Source organism: Papio anubis, chromosome 18 (genome assembly GCF_008728515.1).
Source record: "Papio anubis isolate 15944 chromosome 18, Panubis1.0, whole genome shotgun sequence".
NCBI classification, from domain to species: domain Eukaryota; kingdom Metazoa; phylum Chordata; class Mammalia; order Primates; family Cercopithecidae; genus Papio; species Papio anubis.
Window position 1 is genome coordinate 20,611,487 of NC_044993.1, and position 15,360 is coordinate 20,626,846.

The 15,360-nt window shown below is 45.3% G+C and overlaps 1 protein-coding gene and 1 long non-coding RNA gene across 4 annotated transcripts in view; both read right to left on the reverse strand.

The window, feature by feature from the left end:
• Positions 1-15,359, reverse strand: part of UTP4 (UTP4 small subunit processome component) — a 40,926-nt gene extending 25,567 nt beyond the window's left edge. Inside the window, exons 1-6 of one of the 2 annotated variants that reach the window (XM_031658143.1) lie at positions 15,272-15,359; positions 14,343-14,503; positions 10,198-10,389; positions 8,932-9,016; positions 6,143-6,232; positions 792-1,003 (exon numbers count right to left, since the gene is read on the reverse strand). In XM_031658143.1, the coding sequence (XP_031514003.1) occupies positions 792-1,003; positions 6,143-6,232; positions 8,932-9,016; positions 10,198-10,389; positions 14,343-14,501 (738 nt within the window). In that variant the 5' untranslated portion in view covers positions 14,502-14,503; positions 15,272-15,359. Of the gene's footprint in view, positions 1-791; positions 1,004-6,142; positions 6,233-8,931; positions 9,017-10,197; positions 10,390-14,342; positions 14,504-14,986; positions 15,206-15,271 lie in introns of those variants that run through there. The other variant, XM_031658144.1, reaches the window with a different exon arrangement.
• Positions 12,144-13,780, reverse strand: LOC110742055. 2 transcript variants are annotated; one of them, XR_002519298.1, is made up of 2 exons: positions 13,714-13,780; positions 12,144-12,260 (listed from the first exon to the last, which is right to left on the reverse strand). It is a non-coding gene; the product is annotated as an uncharacterized LOC110742055 (long non-coding RNA). The 2 variants fall into 2 exon arrangements; XR_002519297.1 differs by lacking the exon at positions 13,714-13,780 and adding an exon at positions 12,409-12,453.
• Position 15,360: the final 1 nt, after the last annotated feature.

A 15,360-nucleotide genomic window follows, 5' to 3' on the forward strand; every position in this document is an offset into this window, starting at 1 on the left:
TGAGGCAGGAAAATAGCTTGAACCTGGGAGGCAGAGGTTGCAATGAGCCTAGATCACGCCATTGCACTCCAGCCTGGGCGACAAGAGGGAAACTCCGTCTCAAAAAAAAAAAAAAAAAAAGAAAAGAATACTACTACTAAATAAGACATTTTGGCCAGGTGCCGTGGTTCCTGCCTATAATCCTAGCACTTTGGGAGGCTGAGATGGGAGGATCTTCCAGCCCAGGAATTTAAGACCACCTCGGGCAACACAGGGAGACCCCATCTCTATTTTTTTAATTAAATTAAAAATAAATAAATAAATACAAAGGTTTTAAAAGAGAAGAATTCATGTTACCAAAGGAAAAGAGGCCTATCTGTTCAACACAAATCTACGTGAGGATTATTCAAATAGAAGAAAATGAACATTTTTAAAATCACTAAAAAGTTATCTTCCAATGTTCTAAACAGATAGGAAGCAGCAGAGCACCTGGACAGAGAGAGAAACAGTGCTTCTCGAGATTCTTCTAGGCTGCTGCGCCCTATCTACAATCAGACAAGATGAACTGGAGGTGAGCAGTGTCTGAAGAAAATCTCAATGCTAACTAATCTCTTGGAGAATCCTGCATTCTCTAACCAATTGTTAGATACTATGGAAACAATGTGGGTTTTCAGATGCATTTTCCTAAACTCATCTTCCTCCAGTACAACATCGGAATCAGGAACCAGTGTTCGTGGCACATCACTAAGGCTGCTTTCTCTGCTCACCCCCGAGGTTGTACATCAACCACTCTAAACAGGGACTGTACTCACCTCAGCTACAGCAATGGACTGCACATCAGCATTAGCGATGAGATGGCTCTTCACAAGCGTCCCAGTGGCTGAGTCCCAGAACTGCACCTTCCCAGCAGAGTCCACACTTATGACAGTGCCATCGGACAAGAAGGCGACACCCCACACGATGCACTTCCGTTTAGACACACCCATATGCTGCCTGTCCACAATCATCTTATGAATAGCGCTTCCTGAAAATTCAGAAAAGCACATCTTTGAATGGTACTTATTTCTCTGTTTGTCTTCAAAATCTGTCTGCGGCCAAAGTGCGAGGATTGCTTGAGCCAAGGAGTTTGAGGCGAGCCTAGGCAACAAAGTGAGACCTCATCTCTACAAAACAAAACATAACAAACCAGCCAGTGGTAAGCATGATATGGTAGGTGAGCTGACTGAACACAGTCAGCCTATAAATGGTAGTTCTGGTGAACCTGATCTGGGAACTCCAAAATGGTTACCTGAAGAGAAGGAGTATTGGGAGAGCCTGATAGGAATGGGATAGAAGGTGTGAGGGAGGGAGGAAGGGAGGGAAGAGAATGAGAACAGAAACCTCTTTTGGGGAGGTGAAATGGAAAGAGATATTTGGGACATTCACTTAAAGCTGGTCAACTGCACACACACATTACACTCTGCTCTTTTCCAAAATCCCACAGGAAAGGGAGAGAACAGTGACAAAATTTGGGGAATTGGAAAGCAGACAAGTAGTGGCAACAGACTCAGCAGAGCCCTGAAACTAAGTCCCAGGTCAGCAGAGAGGAAGGTGGCCAAGAAGCCACCTGAATTATACTATGGAATCCTTAGACTCAGGAACTGGGGAACCCAGATATTCTAGAAAAGGAGTAAGTGGGGCTTCAAAGAGGGATCCGTTACCAGCTGGTAGACCCCCCAGATAGCCATGTCCTAACTAAGAAGCTGGGAAGCTCCCAAAAAGCACGTCAGCAGAATACTGGAGATGCTGTCTGAGGAGGGCTATCAGGCAGAAGCAGTATATGAAAACCAGGATTAAGTGAACATTTCTCATTGAATGTTGAGAACACCATTCTTTTTTTTCCCCTTAGAATGCTGATAGCCAGGCCAATACTCACCAGGCAGGAAAATGAAAAACCATTTCTGAGGAACATAACTGGCACAAAAGAAAAGATCTGAAGATTCTGGTTTCAGGGCTACCCGGAATAAGCAGTACAGCCAGATCATTCTTCAGTGAAATCCAAGCTCAGTAAGCCACATGATGCAGTGATGAGATATCAACAGACATGAGGAAAGCCTTTAATGTGAAAGGCAGAGGCCAAACAGACTAACAGAAACAAATAAATGAGTAACAGGGAGGAAACAGGCAGAGTGAAAAACACCTGACAATTATTAATAGCCTTAGAAAGAGAAGAGTTTCTGTATAATGAAACAAAAAGAGAATGCTATAAAAAAGATGATTCAGGAAACAAAAAAGAACTCTGGAAATGTCAAAAATGAAAAACTCAACAGAGAATTCAAAGATAAAAATGACAAACTCTCCCAGAAAGCATAGTAAAAAGAGAAAGAAATGAAAAATAAAATAATTTCCCCCCAGAACTGAAGGACATGGGTATTGAATGAAAAGAACCTACCAGGTGTCCAGAACAATTAATTGATCCACACACAAAGAAACCTAATTATTACATTTCATAACAGTAAGGAGAAAACACCCTAAAAGCTCCGGAGGGGAAAAAAATAAAACAGATCCTATACAAAGGGATCAACTCTCAGAATGGCATCTGACTTGCTAATAATACAAGGAACTAGAAGACAGCGGAGCCAGGGCTTCAGAATTCTGAGGGAAAAGAATTCCAAGCTAGAATTCTTTTTCATGCACTCTTACTCAGGATGCACCAAAGGATAAACCAAGAAAGTGAATAACACAGAAACAGGACGTCCTATCCAATAGAGAAGCAAAGGACATCCTGAGAGCAACGGAAAAATCAGAATTCCAAATCTTACAGTTGTGCAGCAGGCCCAGAGCGGCTAAGCCAGATGGGAGTGGGTCAGAAGGCACTGGAAGGGACTTATTCACAAAGATAAAAGTGGAGAAAGAAAACCAGATGGAATTGGCTGGGCGCGATGACTCACACTTGTAAACCCAGCACTCTGGGAGGCCGAGGCGGGCGGATCACGAGGTCAGGAGATCGAGACCACGGCGAAATTCTGTCTCTATTAATAAGACAAAAAATTAGCCGGGCGTGGTGGCGGGCACCTGTAGTCACAGCTACTCGGAGAGGCTGAGACAGGAGAATGGCGTGAACTCAGGAGGTGGAGCTTGCAATGAGCGTCACTGCACTCCAGCCTGGGTGACAGAGCGAGACTCCGTCTCAAAAAAAAACAAACACAAAAAAACAAAAAGAAAACCAGATGGACTTGAACCTAATTTATGAAACTGGAAAAATGTGGGATTGTATCAGTAAGACAGAGACACTATTAAACAATGAGGATACAGGAAAAGAAAGGAAATTTACTATGTGAGTAGTACATACATAGTCGTACTAATAAAAATATCAACTACTAATCTGAACAAAGTTATAATATAACCATACTGGGAGGATCAGGAGAAAGTGTGGATGCCTGTGGCAGATGGTAGAAAAAGAGGGGCAAGTCATAGAAGTCAGTAAAAAATGGTCTAAAGCTGAAAAATCAAAATGTAGCATAAAAAGCATGCTAGGTGCTGCAGTGATAGATACCAAAAGAATCAGGTAAGGGTCACAAGTGGTTTGCCTTGAGGAGTGTGAGAGAGAGAAAGAAGGACTCCCTCTTTTTGTAATAAGCTAAAGGAATTTGTTTGTTTTTTGAGACAGAGTTTTACTCTTGTTGCCAGGCTGGAGGGCAATGGTGCAGTCTCGACTCATGCCAACCTCCACCTTCTGGGTTCAAGTGATATTCCTGCCTCAGCCTCCTGAGTAGCTGGGATTACAGGCATGGGCCACCATGCCTGGCTAATTTTGTATTTTTAGTAGAGACAGGGCTTCTCCATGTTGGTCAGGCTGGTCTCGAACTCCTGACCTCAGGTGATCTGCCTTCCTCAGCCTCCCAAAGTGCTGGGATTACAGGCATGAGCCACTGCGCCCAGCCAGGAATTCTTTATATATGCATATATAACAAATAAGGCCGGGCGCGGTGGCTCAAGCCTGTAATCCCAGCACTTTGGGAGGCCGAGACGGGCGGATCACGAGGTCAGGAGATCGAGACCATCCTGGCTAACACGGTGAAACCCCATCTCTACTAAAAAATACAAAAAACGATCAAGACGGAAGTAACAGCGGAAAGGAAGTTCCAGGGCCCGCGCTGGGAAAGAGGTGGGGGGACCTAGGGAAGACTCAGGGTGCGATGGCGGCGCAAATTCCAATTGTGGCCACCACTTCCACTCCGGGAATAGTCCGGAACAGCAAGAAGAGGCCGGCCAGCCCGTCCCACAATGGCAGCAGCGGCGGGGGCTATGGCGCCAGCAAGAAGAAAAAAGTATCTGCCTCCAGCTTTGCGCAGACTTCAGTATTGATGCTCCTCCATCATTTAAGCCAGCTAAGAAGTATTCTGATGTTTCAGGTCTGCTTAAGCTAACTACACAGACCCCTGAGCAAATCCGCGTTCAGCACCATTGAAGAGTTTTCCTATATTCGAGGCTGCCCTCTGACGCCGCCACCGGGCTACCTGGCCCTGGAGGGAAGGCCACAAGCATCGCTCCTGAGCCCGAGAAAGGGAGATGAAGTGGAGTGCCGCTCAAACAGACTCTGGACTCCGTGATTTTGTTTCACTGGAAAACAAACTCGGCCCTGTTGGTCAATCTGAAATGCCAGTGCTGTGCCTTGAAAGAATGTTTGGCTTTCATTTAAGGGTTTTGAGTGTGTGTTTTCCCTCCAAGTGTGATATTTCCTGCTGAATTAAATTATACTTCAGTTGTTGCCTCAAGTAAGCAGGCAAGTTTGACAAGAAAATACAAAAAAAAAAAAAAAAAAAAATACAAAACTAGCTGGGCTGTGAGATGCCAGTCCCAGCTACTCGGGAGGCTGAGGCAGGAGAATGTGGCGTGGAACTGGAGGCAGAGCTTGCAGTGAGCCGAGATCCAGCCACTGCACTCCAGCCTGGGCTTTACAGAGCCAGACCTCACCAAAAAAAAAAAAGGCCGGGCTGGGTGGCTCAAGCCTGTAATCCCAGCACTTTGGGAGGCCGAGACGGGCGGATCACGAGGTCAGAGATCGAGACCATCCCATAAGCAACACAATGAAACCCCCGGCTCTACTAAAAAAAAAAATACAAAAACTAGCCGGGCGTAGGTGGCGGGCGCCTGTAGTCCCAGCTACTCGGGGAGGCTGAGGCAGGAGAATGGCGGAACCCGAGGCGGAGCTTGCAGTGAGCTGAGATCCGTCACTGCACTCCAGCCTGGGTGACAGAGCGCAGACTCGCCTCAAAAAAACAAATAAAAAATTATATGAGCATTGAGGAAAAAGGAGAGAGGTGTTTGACTTTTTTTTTTTTTTTTTTTTTTTTGAGACAGAATTTCGGTCTTTTTGCCCAGGCTAGAGTACAATGGTATAATCTCGGCTTACCGCAACCTCTGCCTCCCGGGTTCAAGTGATTCTCCTGCCTCAGCCTCCTGAGTAGCTGGGATTACAGGCATGTGCCACCACTCCGGCTAATTTTGTATTTTTAGTAGAGATGGGGTTTCTCCATGTTGGTCAGGCTGGTCTTGAACTCCTGACCTCAGGTAATCCACCCGCCTCAGCCTCCTGAAGTGCTGGGATTACAGGCGTAAGCCACCACGCCCAGCCAATCTGTTTTATCTCTGTATCTCAGACGGAAGTACAGACATGTCCACCAAACAAGTTGAGATCAACCCCATCAATGAAGGATTCTACGAAGCCAATTTTCCAGGTCAAGAACAGAAAATATCATGGTTCTCTGCTTTTCTGATCTCATGTTTCACCAATTATGCTACGAAGACCTTATGTTCCTCAATGACAGAAACCCATTTTTACCAGGGACTGGGATCTGTACATAGGTAATTCTACTGTTCGTAGTACATGAATGAACTGTGAATGAATGTACTAGTTAAGATAATTTTATTGTGAATTCTTATTATGATGAATAAAAAATACTACATCTTACTGAAGATCCAAGATTCCCCTAAAAGCAGTGGTAGTAATCCAAGAAAGGAGTAAAATTCATTGCGGACATCTCAGAAGATTAATGACATGTTAGGCCATAAAGATCATGAAAGCATGACAAAGGCTCAAGCTTTTGAAAACCCAGAAATGTGAATCTGACAAATAAGACCCACACTCCCCCACCCCAAATGAACTGAGAAAAACAATCACCTGATTTGACATCAAACACACTAATGTAGTCTATGGAACCAGCTGCAATGTGGGTACCAGACGGATGCCAGCTGAGACTCAGGATGCGACCTTGGGAGTTGTACAACAAAAAAAGAAAGTGACATACACATAAATATATACAAAGAGTAACTGAGCTCTCTTCCCACGATTATCTCTAGAGTGTTCTACAATCTTAGCTCTCTCGTCTACAGTACTCCCTGAAGCACCGTTTTGTAATAGATGAGGCACAACTCTGCCCTGGGATTGACAATGAAGTATTTGATACTTTCATAATGTATAAATAGTTGATGGAAGTATAAATAAATATAGCCTTTTATGGAAGAGGCTGAAAGTGATCTCACGAAATTTAAATGTGCATACTTTTTGGCCCAGTAATTGCACTGGGAATTGATCAAAAAGAAATACTAGCATGAGGGCCCAAAAATATGTATACAAGAATGTTCATTGCAGTACTGGTTACAGTAGTAAAATAAATATACGTATATATACACATACACACACTTCCACACACCCCCCCAGGTGTGGTGGCTCATGTCTGTAATCCCAGCACTTTGGGAGGCCAAGAAAGATGGATTGCTTGAGCCCAGTTCAAGACCAGCCTGGGTAACATGGTGAAACCCTGTCTCTACAAAAAAATTCAAAACATTAGCCGGGCATAGTGTTGCACACCTATAGCCCCAGCTACTTGGGAGGCTGAGGAAGGAGGATCACCTGAGCCCGGGAGATCAAGGCTGCAGTAAGCCGTGATCATGCTACTGTACTCCAGACTGGGTGACAGAGTGAGGCCCTGTTTCCAAAAAAAAGAAAAAAGAAAAAAAAATACATATATGTATTTCAATAGAAATTAGGCTAAATAATTCCATTCCATAAAATGGAATGCCATCCAGACTGCCATGACTGGCACAGAAAGATGTCTGCAGTGGATCAAGTGCAAGAAATGTATGTACTTCTACATGAATACACAAAAAAGTCTAAAGGACTAGTTCCAAAACGTTGCCCACAGAGTGGAAATGAGATACCTATTTATTTGAGATGGAGTCTCACTCTGTTGCCCAGGCTGGAGTGCAGTGGTGCGATCTTGGCTCACTGCAACCTCCGCCTCCCAGGTTCAAGCGATTCTCCTGCCTCAGCCTCCCTAGTAGCTGAGACTACAGGCACCTGCCACCACGTCTGGCTAATTCTTGTATTTTTAGTGGAGATGGGGTTTCACCATGTTGGCCACGCTGGTTTCAAACTCCTGACCTCAAGTGATCCACCTACCTCGGCCTCCCCAAATGCTGGGATTACAGGTGTGAGCCATCATGCCCAGCTGAGATACCTATTTTCTATTTCATACTTGGGAAAATGTATGAGAATTTTAAAAAGCATTGTATTACCTTTGTAATTGAAAAAGAACACCCAGGCCAGGCGTGGTGGCTCACGTCTGTAATCCCAGAGCTTCGGGAGGCTGAGGTGGGTGGATCATGAGGTCAGGAATTCGAGACCAGCCTGGCCTACATGGTAAAACCCCATCTCTACTAAAAATACAAAAATTAGCCAGGCATGGTGGCACGCACCTGTAGTCCCAGCTACTAGGGAGGCTGAGGCAGGAGAACAGATTGAACCCAGGAGGCAGAGGTTGCATTGAGCCAAGATCACACCACAGCACTCCAGCCTGGGCAACAAAGCAAGACTCCATCTCAGGAAGGAAAAAAAAAAGCACCTTAGAGATATTAAAAATGAAGCAAGAATCTGATCAGCAGAGGACAAGTATTACTAATGGACACAGAGGACAGCTGCTACCCTCTAGAAGATGGGTCACCAAACTGTGGCCCACAGGCCAAATCAGGCCCACTGCTTGTTTTTGTAAATAAAGTTTTTACTGGAGCACAGCCTTGCCCATTAGTTTCAGTGTCGTCTACAGCTGCTTTTGCACTACACTGATACAGCTGGCAGACAATGTAGGGTTGTCAAAGCCTAAAATGTTTATTATCTGGTCCTTTACGGAAATATTCTGCCAACCCCTGTTCTAAAGGATCAATGCCAATTCAGCCCAGGTAAAGCCCAAGGATGGGCAATTGTTTATAAACTCCCTCATTCAACTTGAATGCACCAGAAGGATTAAGAACCACAGTTCCTTGGCTAGGCCGAGTGACTCAGGCTTGTAATCCCAGCACTTGAGGCCAAGGCAGGTGGATCACTTGAGTGAGACCAGGAGTTCGAGACCAGCCTGGCCAACATGGTAAAATCCTGTCTCTACTAAAAATACGAAAATTAGCAGGGCATGACAGCACATGCCTGGAATCCGTCACTCGGGAGGCTGAGGCACCAGAATCACTTGAAGCCGGGAAGTGGAGATTACAGTGAGCCTAGATCATGCCACTGCTACTGCCAGCATGGGTGACAGAGTGAGACTCTGCCTCCAGAAAAAAAAAAAAAAAAAGAAAAGAACCACAGTTCCTAATGACAAAATTGTAATACAAGACTTCAGGTATACTTGTTGAAACACAACAAAAGTAAATGACAACTAACAAATTGACTTCCACAGGAACACTAGCTTTACAATTTTGGATTTCTGGTTTTCCATATTATTACTTAACCAAGCAGTCACAACTATGCTATACAATAGGAAAAGCCTGGGCTGGGGAAGGCTTCTAGCACATATCCTCCCTGTACTCGGTAGAGATAAAATATTACCTGGATTCATGGGAAAATATCCCATCCCCAGTGGCACAGAAACTTAACTTCTTGTTAAGGCTATTTACCGCCCCACGAAAAATGACCCTTACTTTTCTGCCGATCAAAATTTCTTTCAAACTGGATTTTGTCTGGAGTAATTTGAAATAGTTTCACAGATCCATCTTCACAGCCAACCTATTGCAGAAAGAGGTAGTAAACAGACAAGATAAACAGTAAACGTTTTATAGGACTAAACACACACACACACACACACACACACTCTCTCTCTCTCTCTCTCTCTCGTTCTCTCTTCCTCCTTAAAGCTATCAGTTGCCCTGAAAGAGAAAAATCATTTGTGAGAGAAACAAAGTACTAGTTATCAAGAAACTAATAGTGTATTCTCAGTAGCCTTCATATCCTAGACAGAAAACAGACTGATATTAAGAGTTCTAATTAGTGACCCCATTCCTGCATTTGACATGGATTAGAAAGACCTATTAACATTATAACCTAAATGGAAACACCTTAAGATATGGTGCAAATTAGTGCAGATCAAAAAGAATGAGACTCATCACAGAGAATTAAAGATCCGGAAGCACCCATTCTAATGGTAATTATGTGAAGGGTCTCAGTGTGTGGTCAAATTTTTGAAACACTATGCTGAAACACTGGTGCACAGGTTAACTGCTGAAGGGACTCTTAGAACTCTTCATATCCCAATGTGCATTGTGAATTTACAGCAGGATTAAACATGCCGTATTTCTGAAAAGAAATTTATCATAAAACACAAAACATACCAAAACAAAAAAACCTCTACATCTCCAAATTCCACAGAACACAGTTTGGTAAATGTTGAACTGATGTAATCCTACCATTTCATAAATGAATCAACAAGGTCCAGGAAAGCAGCAAAAAGAATGCTGGGGATTTTTTTTTTTTTGAGACGGAGTCTCGCTGTCGCCCAGGCTGGAGTGCAGTGGCGCCATCTCGGCTCACTGCAAGCTCCGCGTCCTGGGTTCATGCCATTCTCCTGCCTCAGCCTCCCAAGTAGCTGGGACTACAGGCGCCCACCACCATGCCCGGCTAACTTTTTTGTATTTTTAATAGAGACGGAGTTTCACCGTGTTAGCCAGGATGGTCTCGATCTCCTGACCTCATGATCCGCCCGCCTTGGCCTCCCAAAGTGCTGGGATTACAGGCGTGAGCCACCGCGCCCGGCGCTGGGGATGTTTTAAATCTTCAGTATCAATTCCAATCTTGTAGTTGGGGTTGCCACATGCCATAATACATCGTTACTCTCCTATAAGCACAGGCAAGAAAGTTTGAGCAGGCACAAGAGAAATTTTGGATTGAATTACCAATAGTTGCTTACTAACCAAAAGTTGAGAGCCACTGGGGCTGGCAGCCATGCTCCAAATAGGTCCTCCAAAGGCATCCACAGCATACTTGATGTTTAATGCCTGTAAATCATACTCCATAATCTCGCCATTGAGTCCAGCACTAAAGAGTCGCTGTCCTTCTGCCCAGCACAGAGCTTCTGTAGCCCGAGACTCATGACCTGGGAAAAACTGCAGAAACACCATAACTTCTCAACATTCCCACAAATTCATCAGGTACCAGTACTGAGTGGTAACAGGCAACATGGCAAAAACAACTTCCCCATAAATAACTAGTGGGGAGTTTTGTGCTCTCAGATCATGCCTACTGACATTTTCGTTTCTTCAGCTCAGATTCTAACTAGTTTTATACAGTTAAATTTGTTTCTTTTACTAGGACTAGTTCAGCAAAACATTTTCAGCAGAAAAGGTTTAAACAGAGGGAGACACAGTCTCTACAAAAATTATAAAAAGTAGCCAGGTGTGGTGGCACACACTTACGGTCCCAGCTACTATGGAGGTTGACAGGGTAGGATTGTTTGAGCCTGGGAGGCAGAGGCTGCAGTGAGCCTTGGTCTCCCAAAGTCCTTGGATTATAGGCGTGAGCCACTGCACCCAACCCAAAAGTTTTCATATCTATCAAGGCATTTTATTCTTAGACCTGCTTGACAAAAAAGGAACTAAGTATAACTTTTCCTATTTCTTTTCTTTTCTTTTTTTTTTTTTTTTGAGATGGAGTCTTGCTCTATCGTCCAGGCTGGAGTGCAATGGCGCGATCTTGGCTCACTGCAAGCTCCGCCTCCTGGGTTCACACCATTCTCCTGCCTCAGCCTCCCAATTAGCTGGGACTACAGGCGCCCACCACCATGCCCGGCTAATTTTTTTTTTTTTTTTTTTTTTTTGCATTTTTAGCAGAAACGGGGTTTCACCGTGTTAGCCAGGATGGTCTCGATCTCCTGACCTCGTGATCCGCCTGCCTTGGCCTCCCAAAGTGCTGCGATTACAGGCGTGAGCCACCGCGCCCAGCTCTAATTTTTCCTATTTCAACTTGAGAAGGCCAAGATACATACTGGTTAAGTGGGTTGCCAAAAGTGCCAAAGTCAATTGCATGAGGTGAATGAAGATCTCCTTACTCCTAGCTCATATGTTCATATTCTTTTCACTTTTTTGTTTTTCGGAGATGGAGGTTTGCTCTTGTTGCCCAGACTTGAAGTGCAATGGCACAATCTCAGCTCACCGCAACCTCCGCCTCCCAGGTTCAAGCGATTCTCCTGCCTCAGCATCCTGAGTAGCTGGGATTACAGGCATGTGACACCATGTCCCGCTAGTTTTTTTGTATTTTTAGTAGAGACAGGGTTTCTCCATGTTGGTCAGGCTGGTTTTGAACTCCCAACCTCAGGTGATCTGCCCGCCTCGGCCTCCCAAAGTGCTGGGATTACAGGCATAAGTGAGCCACCACACCAGGCCCATTTTCATTTTTTTTTTGAGACAGGGTCTCATTTTGTCATCCAGACTGGAGTGCAGTGGCCCGATCCTGGCTCAGTGTAGCCTCCTAAGCTCAAGTGATCTGCCCGCCTCAACCCTCCAAATAGCTGGAACTATGGGCATACAACACCACACCTACCTAATTTATTATTATTTTTTTTTAGAGATGGGGTCTCACTATGTTGCCCAGGGTGGTCTGCACTCCTGGGCTCAGGTGATCCGCCTGCCCTGGCTTCCCAAAGTGCTGGGGTTACAGGTGTGAGCCACTATGCCCTAAAGTTTTCACTTTAACATACTAATTTTTTCTTGCTCTGAGAGTCACTGACAGAGGTAAGCAATCATATCTAGTAGGAAAAGGAATACAAGGAAAGCAGGAAACTAGCCTGAGTTAATTAATTGTTGAAAAATAAAACAGATGAAGGAAAAAAGAAAATAAGGAACACTAGGCAAGGAATGGTTGACTTAACTATTCAACAAACATTTACTAAGCAGCGGCTTTGTACGAAGCACTTGATAAATGGTGGGAATGCAGATGTGATTATCACTGACATGGTTCCTTTCTCACAAAACTGGAAGTTCTGCATGGAAGACATTAAACAAACACACAAAGTGTATAGTTATAACTGTTATAAATGACAAACAGAAAAATCACAATATAGCCATGACTGTTAAAAAAAAAAACAAAAAAACAATAAAAGAAAATCAGTCTGGCATGGTGGCTCACACCTGTAATCTCAGCATTTTGGGAGACTGAGGTGGGCAGATCACTTGAGGTCAGGAGTTCGAGACCAGGCTGGCCAACGTGGTGAAACCTCGTCTCTACAAAAATAAAAAAAAATTAGGTGGGCGTGGTGGTTCACACCTGTAATCCCAGCAACTTAGGAGGCTGAGGCAGGAGAGGGAGGCGGAGCTTGCGGTGAGCCAAGACCACGCCACTGCACTCCAGGCTGGGTGACAGAGTGAGAGTCTGTCTCCAAAAAAAAAAAAGAAAAAGAAAGAAAATCACAGGATGCAATAAGCACACACCATCATATGTTCTTCATACCACAGAATGTAACCCATTTGTGGTGGGCCTGTAGTTTTTAAATTCTGATCAGTTCTTCAGGGGTGAGCTCAGTAAATCATCCCTTTCCACACTTCCTAAACCCACCTCTCAGGGAAGGCAATTCTCTATTAAGGTTCTATGCCTGTGTTTCTTTTTTTTTTTTTTTTTGAGACGGAGTCTCGCTGTGTCTCCCAGGCTGGAGTGCAGTGGCGTGATCTCCTCACTGCAAGCTCCGCCTCCCGGGTTCACGCCATTCTCCCGCCTCAGCCTCCCAAGTAGCTGAGACTACAGGCGCCCGCCACCACGCCCGGCTAGTTTTTTGTATTTTTAGTAGAGACGGGGTTTCACCATGTTAGCCAGGATAGTCTCGATCTCCTGACCTCGTGATCCACCCGCCTCGGCCTCCCAAAGTGCTGGGATTACAGGCTTGAGCCACCGCGCCCGGCCTGCCTGTGTTTCAATTTATCGTATTTATTTTACAGGTTGGAGACTGTACACTTACGTTTCTCCCACTGGTCTTTGAGCTCCGTAAAGGTAGGGCCTCTGACATCTGTCTCAGTACCCAGTATTTGCCACTCATTCACCGAGAAACATTTACAGAATGCCTAAATTCCAGGTACCAGGCTGCTGGGCATTGAATTCACTCATTTGCCCATCTATTCATTTACATCACAGTACCCAGTACATAACAGTCATTCAACATGTACTAAGATGTTGCACCTGAAATTACTAGTCAGTGACCTTGGAGGGGAGAAGAAAAAGGACTAATAGACCTCCGCATACACCCAAAGGACATTTTACCTAATTTTAAATCTCCTTTACTCCCAAATGTAGACATGTAGATCTACATCCTCTCAGACAGATGAACTTTGGAATCCACCTTCCTGCCAACAGTCAACAAAAAGTTTCTGATATTAAAATGTGTTATTTTTTTCTGAATTGACAATGAAACAGTGCTGACACTCCCAGCAGGAAATGTTGCTTACCAAAGCTGCAATGGTGTTGAGACTGATATACCAACAATTTCCCTTCCTGTGGCCAAAATATCCAGCAGGCCGGGCGCGGTGGCTCAAGCCTGTAATCCCAGCACTTTGGGAGGCCGAGACGGGCGGATCACGAGGTCAGGAGATCGAGACCATCCTGGCTAACACGGTGAAACCTCGTCTCTATTAAGAAATACAAAAAACTAGCCGGGCGAGGTGGCGGGCGCCTGTAGTCCCAGCTACTCGGGAGGCTGAGGCCGGAGAATGGCGTGAACCCGGGAGGCGGAGCTTGCAGTGAGCTGAGATCCGGCCACTGCACTCCAGCCTGGGTGACAGAGCGAGACTCCGTCTCAAAAAAAAAAAAAAAAAAAAAAATATCCAGCAAACCTCAGTTTCCAATGACAGGCAGTGAGATGACACATTTCTAGGTGGGACCCTTCTAATCAACATTACACAGATTGAAACTGAGCTTCTCTCATCACTTAGACAGGAGATCTCAGAAGTTCGGTAGTTCTAAACAACTTCAGAGGGGCTAGGAAGTCACTCTATTAGTTTGATTATAAAAGACAAGTTTCTTGAACTTCAGAAGAAATTAACATCAAAACACCATATCAGACTCCCAAATGACTTACTTTCTCCTGAAAGTAGTTTGCTGACAAGTTATAAACTTCCACAGTGCCATCTGTTCGTGAAACAGCCAATCTGTTTGACTGGTTATTGTAAGCCACACAGCGGATTCCTGATGGAACATAATTAAAGAAACGTACTCGATGGACCTTAAATTCACCCATTCCTGCGGGGGGAAAAGAGAGTCATTATTGTTAAATGTTAACTGCAGTATGTCACGTATAGTATTCAGTTCCTTAATATCACTGTTCTGGATAGCAGGCTCCAACATCTCCCTGAAGTTCATTTCCAAATAGCTAGTAACAATGCCCCCCACCCCCAAGAATTGCTTAATCTTCAAAAGCTCAGGATGGTTTGAATAACAAGGAGGCTTCAGCAAAAAATCAAAAAGGGTCCTACTCCATAGCTCCAGAATTCCAATCTTGGGGCGCCTAGGAATCCGCATTTTAGCAAGCATTTCTCCTCAACTCTATTGCTAAGTTTGCAAACAAGAGACCTAAACTGAGGTCGTGACAGTAAGGCTGATGGGGCAGGCAGAACCGAGCTCCTCTTGAGGAAGAAGCGACAGGGTTTGACTTACTCTGGCTGCCTGGTCTGACGTCTGTCACTTACCCTACCCCGTCCCCCCGACGCCGGCCAACATACGTACTGGGCCAGAGTAGAGACCCGGTCTTGTTCGCCCCTCACTGGTCTAGCTTCAAGGTTAGGAACCCGCAGAAAGAGCAGGCGCGTTCGGCAGGGCCAGAGCGCCTGGGGCGCGCGCGGTCTTCGCCTCCCATTCCTTCTCCCAGGGTCTACAGAGTAGCCCCCACCCAGCCTCGGGACAAGGAGACCCTCGGGACAAGGAGATCAGCCGGACGCCGACCCTGGGCCGGCCCACCATGTAAGACTCCCAGCTCTCGCAGCCGCTTCCCACGCCCCTTCCCCAACTCACCAGCTGCCGCACACTCCCCTTCCCGGCGCTCGCCTCTCTCCGCCCCGGCCCCACGTGCGCGCGCGCTCTCAGGCTCTGCCCCGGAAGTG